Source organism: Dromaius novaehollandiae, chromosome 8, assembly GCF_036370855.1.
Source record: "Dromaius novaehollandiae isolate bDroNov1 chromosome 8, bDroNov1.hap1, whole genome shotgun sequence".
Classification (NCBI taxonomy): Eukaryota; Metazoa; Chordata; class Aves; order Casuariiformes; family Dromaiidae; genus Dromaius; species Dromaius novaehollandiae.
In genome coordinates, this window is record NC_088105.1 from 29,600,959 (window position 1) to 29,616,209 (window position 15,251).

General features: G+C 42.4%; 1 protein-coding gene across 5 annotated transcripts in view; it reads left to right on the top strand.

Annotated features, from left to right (window-relative positions):
- The window catches only part of PTPRF (protein tyrosine phosphatase receptor type F), a 394,663-nt gene that overhangs the window by 131,138 nt on the left and 248,274 nt on the right, over positions 1-15,251 (top strand). For all 5 annotated transcript variants that reach the window (XM_064516086.1, XM_064516084.1, XM_064516088.1 and 2 more), the window contains one exon: positions 8,112-8,271. In XM_064516086.1, the coding sequence (XP_064372156.1) occupies positions 8,187-8,271 (85 nt within the window). In that variant the 5' untranslated portion in view covers positions 8,112-8,186. The remainder of the gene's footprint in view (positions 1-8,111; positions 8,272-15,251) is intronic.

Below are 15,251 nucleotides of genomic sequence, written 5' to 3' on the forward strand. Positions count from 1 at the left end.
AAACTAGCAAGGTCTGGAATGATTCAGGTTAGTCAAATGGCTGGTTTGAGAAGCTGTTTGACCTGAAGAGAGATGCTTCAAAATTTGGAAATCCAACTCCCAGATATTGGTAGTAGAGAGCATAAAGTATAACAAGCATAAAAGGAAAATTGAAAGATACGGGGTGGGCTTTGAAGATCTAATGTCTATACATAGAAGATAAATAATTTAAACAAATCAGAAGCCATTGTCTTGTGTGAAACCTGGGCTTAATGGATGATGGGAGGTTAAAGACAGCAATTAAGGAAGAAAAGGATACTGCTAAGAAGGGAAATGATTCATTTGCATCAGTTTTTAACTGCCAAAAATGTTGTGGAAGACCTAGTACTATACCCAGTCTTTCTAGATGAGAAAGATAAGCAAGTTTCTGAAATTGAGGTCCTCACAAAGGCAGCTTTGGAATAAGCTATTAATCTGAAAAGCAGTAAGTGAGCAGACCCCAATAATATGCTATACTGTATAAAACACAGCTGAACTTCCAGCAGAAGTAAAGGATTTTTCATTAAAAAGAGGTACTTGTCCAGAAGAAAGTTTTTACCTATATTGCTGTACACAGGCTGAAGCAGTAATTAGTAAGAGAATAATGTACTTGGAAGATCACGTGTTCATAGAGTCTAACTGTAATGGATTTGGCAAACTGTTCCAATAGTTACTTGAAAATTAAATGTCCAAGAAGCAGACAGGGAACAGGCTTAAAATTTGTGCATATTCCCAAAGGTCTCACAAAAATTTCTATGTTGAGGACATTAAAGAAACTGAGTAGACATGGGGTTAGAGAAAGAGCATTGTTATAAATAAGAAAGTGATAGGAAAGAGAAAGCAAAAACTTAACTAAATAATCATTTTCCCTTGTAGTAAATTATTTGGAAAAGTTGTCTCTAAACTGTTTTTTGGATTCCAGTGATATAATACATTTTTCATGTTCCGTAAAGGGAGAGTGAAGTAGCAAAGTTTTCTAATGGCAAGGGTGCATTAGGAATGAGCTACTGAGTGTATAAAAAGAATACATTGGATCTTGCCTGTGTAGCAGTGCTCACCCATCTCTGAAAGGAGGCTGCTGATGTGGACTGGTTCAGAGGGATGGAGACTTTGACAAGGAAACTTCTGGGAAGAAAGAGCTAAAGAATGCGAACTCTTACAGTAGACTAAGAAGAAATGAGGGGCTGTACGGTTTATTCATAGGGTTTAATTTGCTCTCAAGCCAAGAGGCACCATGCAGATTCTTGAACTAAAGGAAGGATAGATTATCACTCATCTGATAAATCATTTGCGTTCTTGCTGTTTTGGTTAAAGTAGTGCTGGTGCTCACCAGACCTTATATCTGATCTGCTTTGGCTGTTTGCATCTGAGAGACGTGGGACCGATGGGTTTGGCATTGCTGAAGCCTGATGCAGGAATAGTGGCACTGCAGTTGTGCAGTAAAGAGGAATCAGCTGTGGTGTGCTGTGAGCAGCAAGCCCCAAAGGACAGATTTTCCGGCTGTCCCTCTCTTTATTTGAAAACCTCCTGTTATACATCCTGGGTGTCTAAAGCCATATGCTGAGGAATTGGGGTTCAAAGGAGAGGATTTGTACCATGTGATTTTATGTTTATACCATTTTCTACTGGGCTGAATGTAAGCCTGCAATTGAGTGGTCATTTATATTACGAATGTCATTTGTGTAGTAATTTGAAGAAGTAGTGCAGGAATCTGTGGGAGTGGTTGATGTACAAGCGTGTTTCTCCACATTAGTAGTTTGCTGGTAGTTAGGGAATAGCTGAATTTCTCTTTAATTTTTGTAGGATTTTCTGCTGCCCTGGTAGTTCAATCCCTGCATCTGATTTCACTGCTGGGCTTATTCCCATAAAAATAATGAAGACCTCAGTTGGAAGGGTGATATGCATGTAATAATTTACTTCTTTTTAGGAGACTTTACAGCAGGCATTAAGAACCTATACACTTAGATAGGATGATCTACAGTGATCTGTATTTAGTGTTCAGTGTGAATGATGGCTGGGCTTGTAAGGCCCAAGGCTGATCTATATTTTAAGTGAACGGTATGACTTATCACTGTAGTTATTTAACAGGGCCCTTCATAATCCTTGCTCCAGTGGAAGAAAATCCTCCTTTTCATCTAGGACTGTCTCTTTGCCTGCAGGCAGTGACACCTTTAGAAATTAATATCTTCAGAAGGAAATGCGGCCAATTAGGCGGGCCGCAATATCCAAGCTGTGCTCGCATCCTGCCTAAACACTTGTCTTTCCCTCTGCTCCTCTCCTTGGATCAGGTTTGTGTTTGTGTCTTCAGAATCACAGACATCTATAGCTGGGCTGGCTTGCTACTAGTCTTCACACTTTTTAAATTTTTTTTTAATGCTTTGCCTAAATAAGGAAGGAGAATCTTTTTAAAGTACTACTGCATTGTTCATTGCTGTTATGTACGTTCTCCCCCCACCCCATCTGTCTGTGCTCAAGATTTTTTTTCTAAAGTCTCTGTTTTGGTTTGATTTTTTTCATTTCTATGTTTTTAATCTTCATCAGTTCAGATGATGGAACATTTTCCTGCTGGGGTCTGTTCTCTTCTGTTTTCTTCTTTGGAAAGTTTACTGGAAATATTCAACATAAACTTTCCTTTGCTCTGTCTCATTCCATTACTCACAGTTATGTGCCTATGGCTAATTATGCTCCTCCACTCCTTTCTTGGTGTTTGTATCCTTCTTGTGCTTACAGATGGTTATCAAATCCCCATCTTGCTCAGCCAGTCTGTCTAGTGCTTGTGACTTGACAGAGATATTTATCCTTCCCAGTTCTGAATCACTTTGCTCATCCCTTCTCTCCAGATGGTTTGAGATTCTTCGAGCTGATGCCCTGGGCCTGTTCGCACCTGGGTGCTTGAGGTGATGCCTTTGCCTAGGGTAGCAGTCACGTTCACTTTTGGCCATTTTACTGTATTGCAAGTTCATATGAAATTCCTCCCTAAATCTGCCTTGGTGTTACCGTCTTCCATATACCTCCCCATTGAATCTCTCTAATATGTTCCCTGCGTGTGGGAGTCTGGAGTGAAATGAGACTCATTTTGTCTTTTTGGGCTGTATTGCTATACTCCCTGAGTCTCTTTATATTATATTTCTTGCAAAAAAACCACAAAGAAATCTATGCTAAAGGAATGCTAATGTTGTGCAGTGAAACATTCAAAAGTCATTAACTCCCTGTGTAACTATGCTTCTGCAACTTTTAATGTGTGCAGTGTGATGTTCATGAATTATATGGTGCCTCATGGTTTTCCTCTTCCTCATTCAGAGCTCAGATGAGAAGTTATATCCTGAATGAAGCAGCTGAGCTGTTAACTGATTATTGTTCTCATTTTTAATAGAACAAATAGGTACCTCATTTTGTGTGACATGTGCCCCCTCCTTGCTTGGTCAGTTTTTAATTAACGTTGCTTATATGACAACCCAAAGTATTGTGGTGATTGGGTCCCTCTGGAGCACAGCTTCTCCTTCCTGTATTTGCGTAAAATACAAGGTTATGGGGAGGTGTCCAGAAAGATAATTCATTTTCTTTTTATGTTGCACATGTGGTAGAGCTGGGAAAAGCGGATGTAGTTTTAGCCCCTTCTTCACCAGCACTTGAAGGGCTTCCAGTTGATATCTTCTAACCTGCATCTTTGGACTCAAGAACACCTAAGAAGTTTCCACCTTCAGAAGCAAACACAATTGTTTCAGCTTCCTTTATGAGAAGGTGGTATTTTGTTGCCAGGTCAGATAAGGACGTTGCTTATGCACTGGGCTTGCCTTCCTGGCCTGTAAGCTTCTAGAGAGACTCCTGCCGTGTTTCTCCACAATCAGGGTGTCAGTAGTCTCACACATAACTGAATCTGGCAGTTCTCTGGGTGTGTGGGGATTCTTACAGGGAACACCATGCTGACTTGTTACTTGGGATATATCTGTCCCTAGGTAGGTTAAACTTTTAAAAAAAAAAAAAAAAAAAAAAAAAAAAAAAAGGTTTTAGTGCAAAATTTTTGTTCCTATTTTGGAATGGGTTTGTTTATTTTGGGGATGCTTTTCTTCAGTGTGCCATTCCTGGGTAGTGACCCATGTGACACTTTCTTCAGTTTATCTTCCAGAAGAGTTCATAGAGAACACAGGCTACTCAGTGTTGGTCTGCAGTTCCTCTTGACTCTTGAAAGTTGCCTGCTTTTTCTAATCTCTTTGCAGCCTCCTGTGGGACATACTTATTGCCAGAATTTTCTAGTACCAAATGAGCTGTTGGTATTCCTGGCTCTGTTTTAAATGAGTCCAGCTTTTTCTGCTTGTCTGAAAGAATCAAACCATGTAGGTTTTAAAAATGTTCTCAAGACCTCCTCTTTTGCATCCACCTGCCCCATGGCAAAATCGGCTATATTTAAAATGTTTGCTTTTTTTTGTTATTGTCGTGTTTTCCAGCTCTTTAGTTTTCTGCCAAACTAGCACTTGGTATTTCTAACATTGAGTATGGAGCAGAGGAAGAAGTTTAACTTGCTAAACTCAGAGATGTTTTTACAGAGCCATCTGGAATGCTTAACCTCAGCCTCCTTTTGGGTTACGTGGGCTAGAGTTTATAATATTGCCAGGACCAGATGCAGAAATGGCAATGAGAATGTAGATGTATTTTTTGAAAGACCTTTCCAAACAGTATCTGGGCTCCCAGATGCGATATTAGTAGCGGGATGCTACTAGCCAAAGCAGTGAGATTAAATGAGAGTTTAAATGAAGGAGCTTGAGGTCATGGGAGACGATTCCAGATGCAAGAGACAGCAGCTTGAAGAGGCATTTGGTTGTGGGGGCAAATGGAACGGTAGGGGTATTAAGAGCATTAGTTGGTTGTCTACGTAATCTATTTAGCTCATTACCAGAGTCTACCTTACTTGATTTATAGCTAATTTCCTTCTTATGCTGCCTTTCTACTTCAGAAAACTAGGATTTTCTACCCCAGAGGCTGTAGCTTTGGTTCAAGGATGCTGTTCATAACTCTGAGAGTAACACTGGCCTTCTAGGGGTTAATTGTGCTTAAGCTAACATCTCCCTTTGGGTATCAGGTTGTTTTGCTGGGGAGAGAGCAATTGTCTTCTAAAAATGGGAGAGCTGAACCACTTGGAGAGTCTTTTTCATGTTTTCACTTTCAAAAGAGAATAACAGTTACTCAGTTTTATAAAAATTTAAACCATTTCAATTTAAAGGGCTTTAAATATTGTATGCAGTCAACTTTTCTATATACAGAGGAAAGGTAGAAAGAGGGAACAGAGAAGCGTCTTCCTGTTGAGGGCCAAAGGTGCTCTATTATGTTTGGAGGGACAGACAGCAGTCTTGCATAGGAAACTCTGGCTCATCTTCCAGATGGTAAATTATTATAGAACACTAAACAGTTGCAAAAAGATCAAGTCTATAAAGCATCTGGTGGAGTAACTGACAATTCATCAGTTTTGCATGGTGCAAGTTGTATGTATCTCATGGGCTCGAGAGGAAAGTTATAAATCTGTCAAGCCTGAAACTGGAGAGAACTTGAATACATTTGCTGAAAGGAGACAGAAATCAAGAGACAGACCTGTTCTTTAGCTGAGGTTTTTGTGTTCCTGAGAGTTGCTCCTGAATGATGGCCGTGGAGGTGCCATTCACATGACTTCCGAGCAATCAAGATACACCATTAGATCAGGCACTTTTGTTGTTAATGGAAGTGAATGAAAGAGGAAAAGCTCTCTGAAAGCTATTCATCCTCAATGTGGTCTGATACATACCTAAGATGTTTTCAGCACCACCTGTAAAACTTGTTCTCTGTCCTAATCTGAGAGAGTTTGACACACATCATTAGTTTTGACACAGTAATTTCAACCCTCGGTGTGTTTTTCCCAAGAAGAGTAGCCTCTTAAAATTCTGGCTGTTGTTGAGCCAGATGTAATGCTGCTTAATGTGTGCTTCAGTGGGTTTCTTTTTCTGGACTGCACAAATTAGCACCATACGCACAGAATTTAGAGACTTTAATCTTCACTCTTAATCCAGGCACCACTTCTTGTTCCCTTGTGTACCATATTTGGAGAGCTGGCTAACACTGGGCAAACTGCTTGGGGATTGAATTGAGTTTCCCTTTGCAAAAGAGTTGATGCTGCGATAAAGATACAGCTATCTGTGTCTGTCTCTGCAGTACAAGACATGTTAATGGTGCTTTTAGTAATTCTTGGGCGAGAGACAAATGAGGATTTGGAGGCTGGAGATCAACAAAGAGACCTGAATGTGTGGCTGATACGAAGAGCCTTTCTTTCAGCATGCAGAATCTTGCCACTGAGCTTACTTGGATTTATTTTTTTCATTGAGATAATAAAAGCAGGACGAGATGATCAGTATTCTCTCTGCATCTAGGCTAGCACTAGGTTATTTTGCAAAGTATTTTCAGATGTCTTGGCTGTAGAAGACATTGCATAAATAAAGATTTCTTTGTATTGTGTGATATTATAACGTGTGAAAAGATTTACTGTGCAAATATAGTAACAGAATGGAGAAAAATTGTGATCTGCTGTTTGTTAGTACGATGCAATATAAATATTTGTCTAGATGGATTCTCCTGAGATTTCCTGCGGATTTCCCTGAACACTGTCATAGCTGGCATTTTTTGAACATTTTGTTTTTGTCAGAAGTAAACATGTACATAACATGCAATACTTACCTCCATGAAAGGCTCTGTCCCTCCCCCAAAAAAGTAAGACACTTCCTCTTCCAAGAATTCAGCAAAACAAAAATACCTTTGTTAGACCAGACTTAAGCATACTTTCGAAATGTCTGGGAGCAAGAGTAGTGTGGTGGGTCTTGCAGTGTAGTGTGTGTGCTCACAGGTACTTTGCTTCAAGGATACTCACGGGACCCAGAATTGTGTTACTTGTGTGTACAGCACTGGACACCTCATTTCTCCAAAGCACTGCTGCAGTCTCAGGAAACCTTCAGGTCTTCAGTCTTTTCCCCATCGCCCTGCTGGTTGTCACTGAATTTCAGGCTAACGTCTGCTGATGTGAGGGTTTTCTGTTGTTGCTGTTGTTTTTGTTGTGTTTTGTTTGTTTTTTACTATTAACGCTTTGTTGCCAACTTTCAGTTGTAGCTTAGCTAAGGAAAGCCTCATTGACTCTTGAAGGACTCTTGAGCTGACATCGAGAGGCCCAGCGCTGAAAGACTGAGCCTCCATCCTTTAAAATCTGTCCTAACAGACAAACTGTAGACAAACTTTTACCTTTAAGTAAAATGACTCTCTTCTATAGAAAAGATAAAGGAACAGATACACAGGAATTACATTCCTTTTAAATACTTGTCCTTCTAGTTGAATTTTAAGGATTTTTTTTGTATTTCTATATCCAAGTAGATGCCCAAGTCAAGCCAATTCCCAAGACAATTTACTTTGCTTTGGAGAAGGTGTATCTAATCCTCAGTCCTTTTAGACAATCCTCTCTCTGTTTTGGGGAGGATGAGGCTTAGCTCTTGGCTTTGGGTGAGACTTCTCCTTACACTCACTTTTCTCAAAAACTTTCTGCCAGGGTCCCCAGTAGCCCTCTGAACAGCAGGGGATTTGCTTCAGTTCCTGTGTCTCGTGCTTGGACCTGTCTCAAGCACGGGTGCAGCTGCTGCTACAAAAGGATGCTCTTGGTGTGTGCTGGCCCAGTCGTGGGGGCAGCTAGATTTAACATGGAGTAAACCACCCTAATACGCAGTCAAGCATGTCTCTCTTGGGCAGACACGTGAAGAGTTACATGAGCTTAAGTCTCTGTGTTTCTTGCAGCATGCAGCTTCAGAACTATTTGTTGTATGAACACATAAATAAGAACAACTAATGGGTTTGTTTATGGGCCATAATAGAAACTAGACGTAAAGACAAACTTGGAGATGGTGGTGCGTTTGTGGCACTGAATGTGGGAGCATCAGGATGGTGCCATGCTGCTCAAATGGGGAAGGTGGTTAAATTTCACTTAGAAATATCTGTATTTATGTATCTACAGTGTACTTTGTGATATCAGCAGTTAATCCATGTATTGTATTTGATCATTTTCCTTTTTTCTCTCCCTGCCTCTCGGTTTACAGGAGTGAGTCTGTCTGTAACACTGGATGTACTGACCACTTGCCTCAGACAGAAGAGGACTTGCTCTGCTTTGGAATATGGTGCCTAACTTCTGTGTCCCAGTATTCACTGTGCCAGCAGTCATTCTGTGCTGCTTGATGCTGCCTTCAGCAGGAGCGGACAGTAAGTACCATTATAACTTTTGAAACCTTAAATACCTTGCAAGTTTTCTTTCAACAAATATTAAACCTTTTTGGCATGTAAAAGAAAGGAAGTACTGAGGACTAGGGAATAACCCCCCAAATATCTTTATTTTCCGGTGTGTGCAATGCAGATAAGCGGTATGTGTCTGAAGGGGCACAAGTAGAACTAAAAAGACTCAGGAAATTTATTCAAACACAGGAAGAGCTTCTGTAACAGCTGCAAGATCAAAACCTGACAATTTGATTTTTAACATCTACAGATGAGTAAAGAAAATTGGGGGCGGAGGAAGAGAGAAATATTGTGGTCTCAGTAATCTCTGTTACTTTATTTTCCTTGTTCTTTTACCAGCTTTGTAATTTCTGTAGCATTGAGGTGTGTCTCTTGAGTCAGCTGGGGTGACTGAGAGCTGCTAGGAAAGGATGCGAAATTTTTCCTGCTGGTGTGGCTCTCCTAGACCTGTATTTCAGTAGAGTTAAAGTGCAACATTTCCTTGTGGGCTGCTTTAAGCTGCTGTGTCCACCTCTGTTGTTCTGATAGTCTTGTGGAGCCGCTGTGTCTGCCTTTGATTAGCTCTATCGAGGAGAGAAATGAGAAGGCTGTGCACAAAAGGCCATTGTGGAGAGACAAGAGGAGAAACTGGGCTAATGGTGGGCTAGTGAAAATGCCTTGAAGTGGGAGTGTTGTGCAGAGCACAGAAAACCTTGCGGGTTCACTGTGTAGTCATAACTCATGGTATGTATTTGCTAGGCTATCCCAAGATATTTGTGCAGTCATATCTAAAGGCACTTCTTCCCTCCCTCGCCCCTTTTTTTTCTTATTTATATATTTTTTTAAATCAGTAACTGGTTTATTCCCTCCCTTCACATCTTCCCACACCACAACATGCTCCAGATTTCCTCCTATTTGCCTACTTCTGTTTTGAATGAGGTTGTCTTCTCCACCAAACGTTTTTGTTGTGCAGCTTCCCGGCTGCTTGCAGTTCCTTGCCACAACGAGAAGTGGTGCAATTTCTGAGGTGGAAAGTGTGCCCTTAGGAAGTTGGTCTTCACTGCAACTCTCCATCACCAGCTCAGAGTGGAGCAGCCCATCGCATGTAGGCATGGTGCTTTGGTTAATAGCTGCGTGTACCTGTGCAGTGTTGAATGCTTCTGTGTGTTAACATATAATACTTTCAGATTTGTTTTTCAGAGCAGGCCAGGCCAAACATTTGCACGTTTGTTGTGGATGCTTTGGCAGTTGTGAATATTCAGTGCCTCCGAAAGTGCCCAGGGCTCCTGGGGCGCCTCAGCCAGAACAGAGAGGTGACCGCGATGTGCCTCCTGTGCTGCCACCAACCATCTGCTTCTCCCTCCAGCTGCAGTTTGTCACTAGGCTTGTAATTAAGTTGTGATTTTGTGAAAGTTGAAGGAGAACTTGATACCAGTTGGGAAGAGCCTGGCTGAAGGGAGAAGACAAACTGGGGGGGCCTAAATGTCCTTGACTGAAGGGGAGGAGTAGATTTAGAGAAGCTGGAGAGGAGAGTGAGTGGGAATATGAAGAAAGGTACAAATTTCACTGTTCTTGTCATCACTAGCGGTGGCTTGCACAGATAGCAGATCAGCGTGTGGTCTGTTTGAGTCTCCAAGATGCCAGCTAAACTGGGGGCAGCAATCATTTTGCAGCAGCTGCCTCCTTCCTCAGCTTTGTCTCTTGGCTGCTGATGCTGCTGGAAGATGTTTGTTTAGTTTATTTTATCCCTACAGATTTTAGCTCATTTTGGAGTCTGGCACAGTAAGGTGTATGCATCACATTCTGAGGTATAGAAAAATTCTCATAGGTTTATTATCTTTATCCTAGCCCCCACAAAGGACAAAAGCATCAGTCCATCAGGTATACAAAAGCTGCTGGAGTTTAAGATCTCCTGCGATGGTTTGTGGCCTAAGGGTAATCTGCAGTAGATATGGTTTGCTAATTCTGTGGAATAATTCCACGTGCTTAGATTTAACAAAATTGGCTCTGTTTCACAGGCCCAGATCCAAATATTGGTGTCTCAGATGTGCAACACTTCCTCTCTTGAGAAGCAAACAAATCTGTATGTATGCCTTTTTCTCTGGCTCAGAGAGACTCTGAATTACTTTTTCCTAATCTGGAAGGCAGGTCTGCAGGAGAATGACCTTTTAACTGCCACAGCCACCACAGATTAACTAAGGGTTTCCTAGGATGGAGAGTGTTGCTCTATACATTTATTAACTTGGGGCTTTTCTGTTATCTTGCCCTATTGAGTCTTTCTCGGTGACAGGAGCTGTGTGAGAAGGCCTGCTCTGCATCTCTGCATTTGAGAACTGGAAGGGGAGGAAAACATCTGCGTTTCCAGTGGCAGGACTGCAAGAAGTTGCATTTGTTCCTTTCCTCAGTGGCTCTGGGAAATCGGAGCAGTAAGATTTCAGGAAAAGAGATGAATATCCTAGAGGCAGAAACTTTGTTCCGTTTTAAAAATAGAAGAAAAAAGATCCTCCCTAAACCCTGCATGTTTCCTATGCCGCTGTCAGCGATGCAGATCATGAGATGTGATAGTGAATATGGCATTGGGGGACCTGGTTCAGGCGAGGAAGGAAGGGTGAGGGGAAGGTATGATAATGCCCGGGTGCTGGAGCTTGCTGCAGAAGCGAGAAAGGGGCACTGTGGAAGGAGCACACCATGTGCACCTTCTTGGTTTTTTTGGTCCTCCAAGCATCTTGGTGGCCTCAAAGACAGTGTGTTTGTCTGGTTGGTTCCTGATGTAATATGGCTTGGGGTTGTAGAGTGGTTTTTGGGGTTTCACTCTGGTTCTTCCCTTCCCTCATGCAGCGCTGCTTGATGGTAGTATAGGGATGGTGGGCTCTGTATCTGCAGAGCACTCTTACATTTCTCCAATGAAAAGCAGTAGAATAGAGGGAGCAGGATTATCCTTGTGTCTGAATTCCTAATCAGTCTGCAAAATTGCTCTTTATAGGAATGGTGAGGATTGAGGGCAGAGAGGGAGTCGTTGCAGCTCAGCTGTGCCGCATGTGATGGCAGACTGCGGTGTTGTTCGGGGCTGCCGTGATGCTCGGGAGACCACGCAGACCTGGGCTTCCCTGCCTCCTCAATCTGTGTTTTGTAGCCGTTGTTGTCACAACAGATTTCAGTGTTGCTGCTGTAGCTTGCTGACAATTAGGCAGCTGGCTGATAGCGAGACGTTAACGCGTGAGATAAAACAGATTGAGTATGTATCGCGCAGTGGAATTAGTGCTGGGCGCGCTACGGTGCCTCCCTTGGAAGCGAGCTCACGGGAGCTGCGGGTGACGTCAGCGCCGAGGAAGTGAAGAGGCATCCGGAGGTTAAGCATATGGCACTGGGTCAGAAAAGAGGTGCTGTCTGGGTTCCTCTCCGCGAGCGGGACAGCTCGGTGGCTTCACAGCCCCTGGTGAGGTGTTACGGGGAGAAGGTGAGCAGGAAGGGCCACGTGTGCGTGAGCGGTGGGTACTGAAGCGCTAATTTGGCAGAAAGCACTTTCAAATCCTCCTCTGCTTTTACAGACTGCAGTAAGAAATTATTAAATTTTCTCTGTGATCTGACTGTGTTTCTGTCAGGGTGACCCTAATTCCATTAGAGCAGCTTGGAGCTGATTCAGGATGACTGTTTTACACTTTCTCCCTCAGCTTGCTTGTGTGTTTTTTTCTTTTAAGCACTCTGTGCGTCCCTGTCTGTCAGCTTTTGATTGTGCATGGGAAAAATGGCTTTGCAGATTTCATTTAATGTTCAGCTCAATTGTCAGCTAAAAGATGCTCTTTTCCAGCCTTTGGAAATATGTCATTTACTCTAATAAAATAAAAAACAACCAAAAAAAATCTCTTAAAATGCAGAGAGACCAGACAGAAAATCAATACTGTCACCAGAGATCATCAGCAATGTGTTTTGTTGATTTCGTTGTTGTTGTTGTTTTTTGTTTTTTCTATTTTAAATTAGGGGTTTTTTGATGTCCTGGGCACAGCTTCCATTAGCCAAAGGAAGAGACTAGGTGACCCACCCAAAGTGTTTTCTAACGGAAATGTATCTTGGTTCGTCTTGCACAGAATTTCAAAGGGCTTAAACAAGAAAACCACTTCAAAAGTGACCTTGTAGAAAGAAAGAACTGAGAGAGAACTTAGGCCAACTATGTGCGAAGTGATACCTGGTAAACAAACAATTTGCACCTTCTGATTTCTAGAGATACAGAGCAAACTTTGCTTTTGTTGGAGGGGAACAGGGGAGAGCGTGCAGCAGCGAGTGTGGGCTGGCGATGGCTGGTCCCTGGCCTCTCACCACCTCTTGGGAGCAGTGAACCAAAATCTGGACCATCATGAGGCTTTCCTGCCCTTGCGAGGGATAATCTCTTTACATCAGAAGGATGTGTGTCATACAGATTTTTTTTAAAAACCACTAACAGTGTTTCTTGGAGGCTAATTAGACTGAGGAGATGCCTTACAAGAAAAAACAGGAAGGTGATATGTCGATGTGGTGACAAACTTGCTGTTGTGCTTGAGAAAACAGAGTTGCTTTGCAGAGCTGGGCAGTAGGGTCCAGTCCAACTAGCTGGACCTGAGGCTTCTCCATAGCCACCTCACATGTATTTTTGCTTCCTGCTTTCTTTGTTTGCATGCCTGTCCCTAAAACAGTGCATGTAGTGATTATGTGTAATGGTCTGATCTGATCCAGGTGTTGTAACACAGGTAAATACTAATTTTCTACAATTCCACCTTGACTAGCTTGACAAATTCCACCAGTAAAACAAGCATGTAAAATATTGTTTAGAGAAACCCTGGGATCCAAGGCATAGTGGATGCATCATTAAGGGGCAGCTTGAAGTATTAACCACAGTTATTGTGCAACTTTGTTTTTGGTGTCCCCAGTCATCATATGTATATTTAGAAATAAATGGATTCCATGCTTCCCTTCAAAATATCTAAACGCTGTCTGCCTGTAACTGAACGTTGCAGATGTCAAGGTAAGTAGGATGCGCTGAGAGCAGGGACCATGTTGAAAGCAGACAGCAGAACTTCCTCTGCATTTATAGCCATGTCCCTTCTTGCTCTGGAACTTGCACTAGAATTGTGTGAATTAGTTTGGGTAGCTACCTACAACAGGCCACAGCTTTGTAATTTGTCTTCCCTTTTCTTTGTACCTAAAGCTAACATCAGCTCTTAGATCAACAGATTCCCTAGCCCCAAATGCCTTGTGCAGCAGCGGTCACTACGAAGGCCTGTGGAGAGTGGAGTAGAGAACAGAATAGACTAAATATATAGTGATGCCTTTCTGGTGTCATCTTTCAGCCTTCAGGGACTTGTACCTCAGGGACTCCTGAGCCTGGAGAGGTGCTGGGATAGCTTTGGACAGGGTGGCTCCGGGCTTTGCTCTTGCGCAGCTCTGAGCATGTTGTCGGTGATCAGCGGTACCTTGGCGCCTGTGTTTGCGTGAGGACTGCAGCAGCACAGGGTCCGACTTGTGCCTTTAGGCCACGGACCTGTGTTTAACGCACTTACTGCTGCTCTGCAACATGTGTGCATGTCCTAAGCAGCATCCTTGGTTAACATCCACGTCATTCATGATCACATGAAAACTCAGACTAAACTGAGCAGCCAGAGCTGATCTCTTGCCTTCTCAAGAGAGTCCCCATGTTTAAATCCCCATGGAAGTTATCCAGCGGAGTGAGAGATGTTGAGGGGCAGAGATATTTAATACTTTTTTGAGAGAGAGTGTGTCAGGAATGCTCGTATTAGCTAGGTGATACAGAAAAACAGTAAAACTACCTCCTTAAAATTTTTATCTTCAGTGTAGATTCATAGATCTTAAGGCCAGAAGTCAGATCATTATAGTCTTCTACTCTGACCTCTTGCATAGCATGGGCTGTATAATTTCACCTAGTAATTTCTGCATGTACTTTAACAGCTGTGGATGAGCTAGCATGTAGCTTTTAGGAGGCCATCAAATCATGATTTGACGACTAAATGGTGGAGAATTTACTCATCTCCTGTGTAATTTGTAAAAATGGCAAATCATTGCTTTCACAAATCTATATTTCAAGCTTGGTTTGTGCATTTTCGGGTTCAGACACTGGATATTGTAACCCCTGTGCCAGCTAGGCTAGAGACTTCTGCTCTTCAATGCAGTCTCCCTGTGAAGCAAGTTACAGACTGTGGTCAGGGCATTTCTTCAGCTTCTTTTGTAGGAGTTAGGTTGAAAGCTTTGTATCTTTCATTGCAGAAAAATGGGTTGAATTTTGGCTTTGTGATCAGAGAGAATTTCTGTAGTTCTTCTTTATCTTCCAGACCTTTCAGTGTGTTTTTATAGTCCAGTCACCAGGACTAACTGTCTCACCAAGGCCTAGAAGAGGAGGAGAAGTGGCCACATCTTGCCACCATGCTGCAACAGCACTTTAGCCCTTTTGCCCATGGCATTGACTTGGGGACACAGTTCTCTGCAGTGACCTTTGAATCACTTTCTGAACCTCTGATTTCAAACTCCTGTTTTGTAAGTGTGGCTTGCATTTCTTTTTCCTGAATATCTGCCCTTAACTGCCCTTAAAACATGTTTTGGTGGATCCCAGCTCATGAAGTTATCCACGTAATTCTGTACGGGTAAGCTGCCCTTCTTCTTTCTTACTGTCCCACCAATCTTGATAAGGTTCTACCTTTATTTTTCAAGTTTAGTTGCAAGTTAGTTGCATTTATTCCCAGATGCAAATAATTTAGTTGTGATGGTGTCTCTACAGGCTGCTGTGAATAGTGTAGGGAGATGTTTAAAATATCCTATAGTAGCGATGGTGGCATTCTTTGCAGATGGAAAGGAGTGCCAGGAAACAGTGATGAAATAATGGTTTGTCGTGCTACTCCTGGCTACTAGTAATACAGACCTCAGGTGGAGAAAAAGTATGGGCTCTGCTGGAGCTTTCAGTGTTTTAGCTGAACATTTGCAAAAAACAA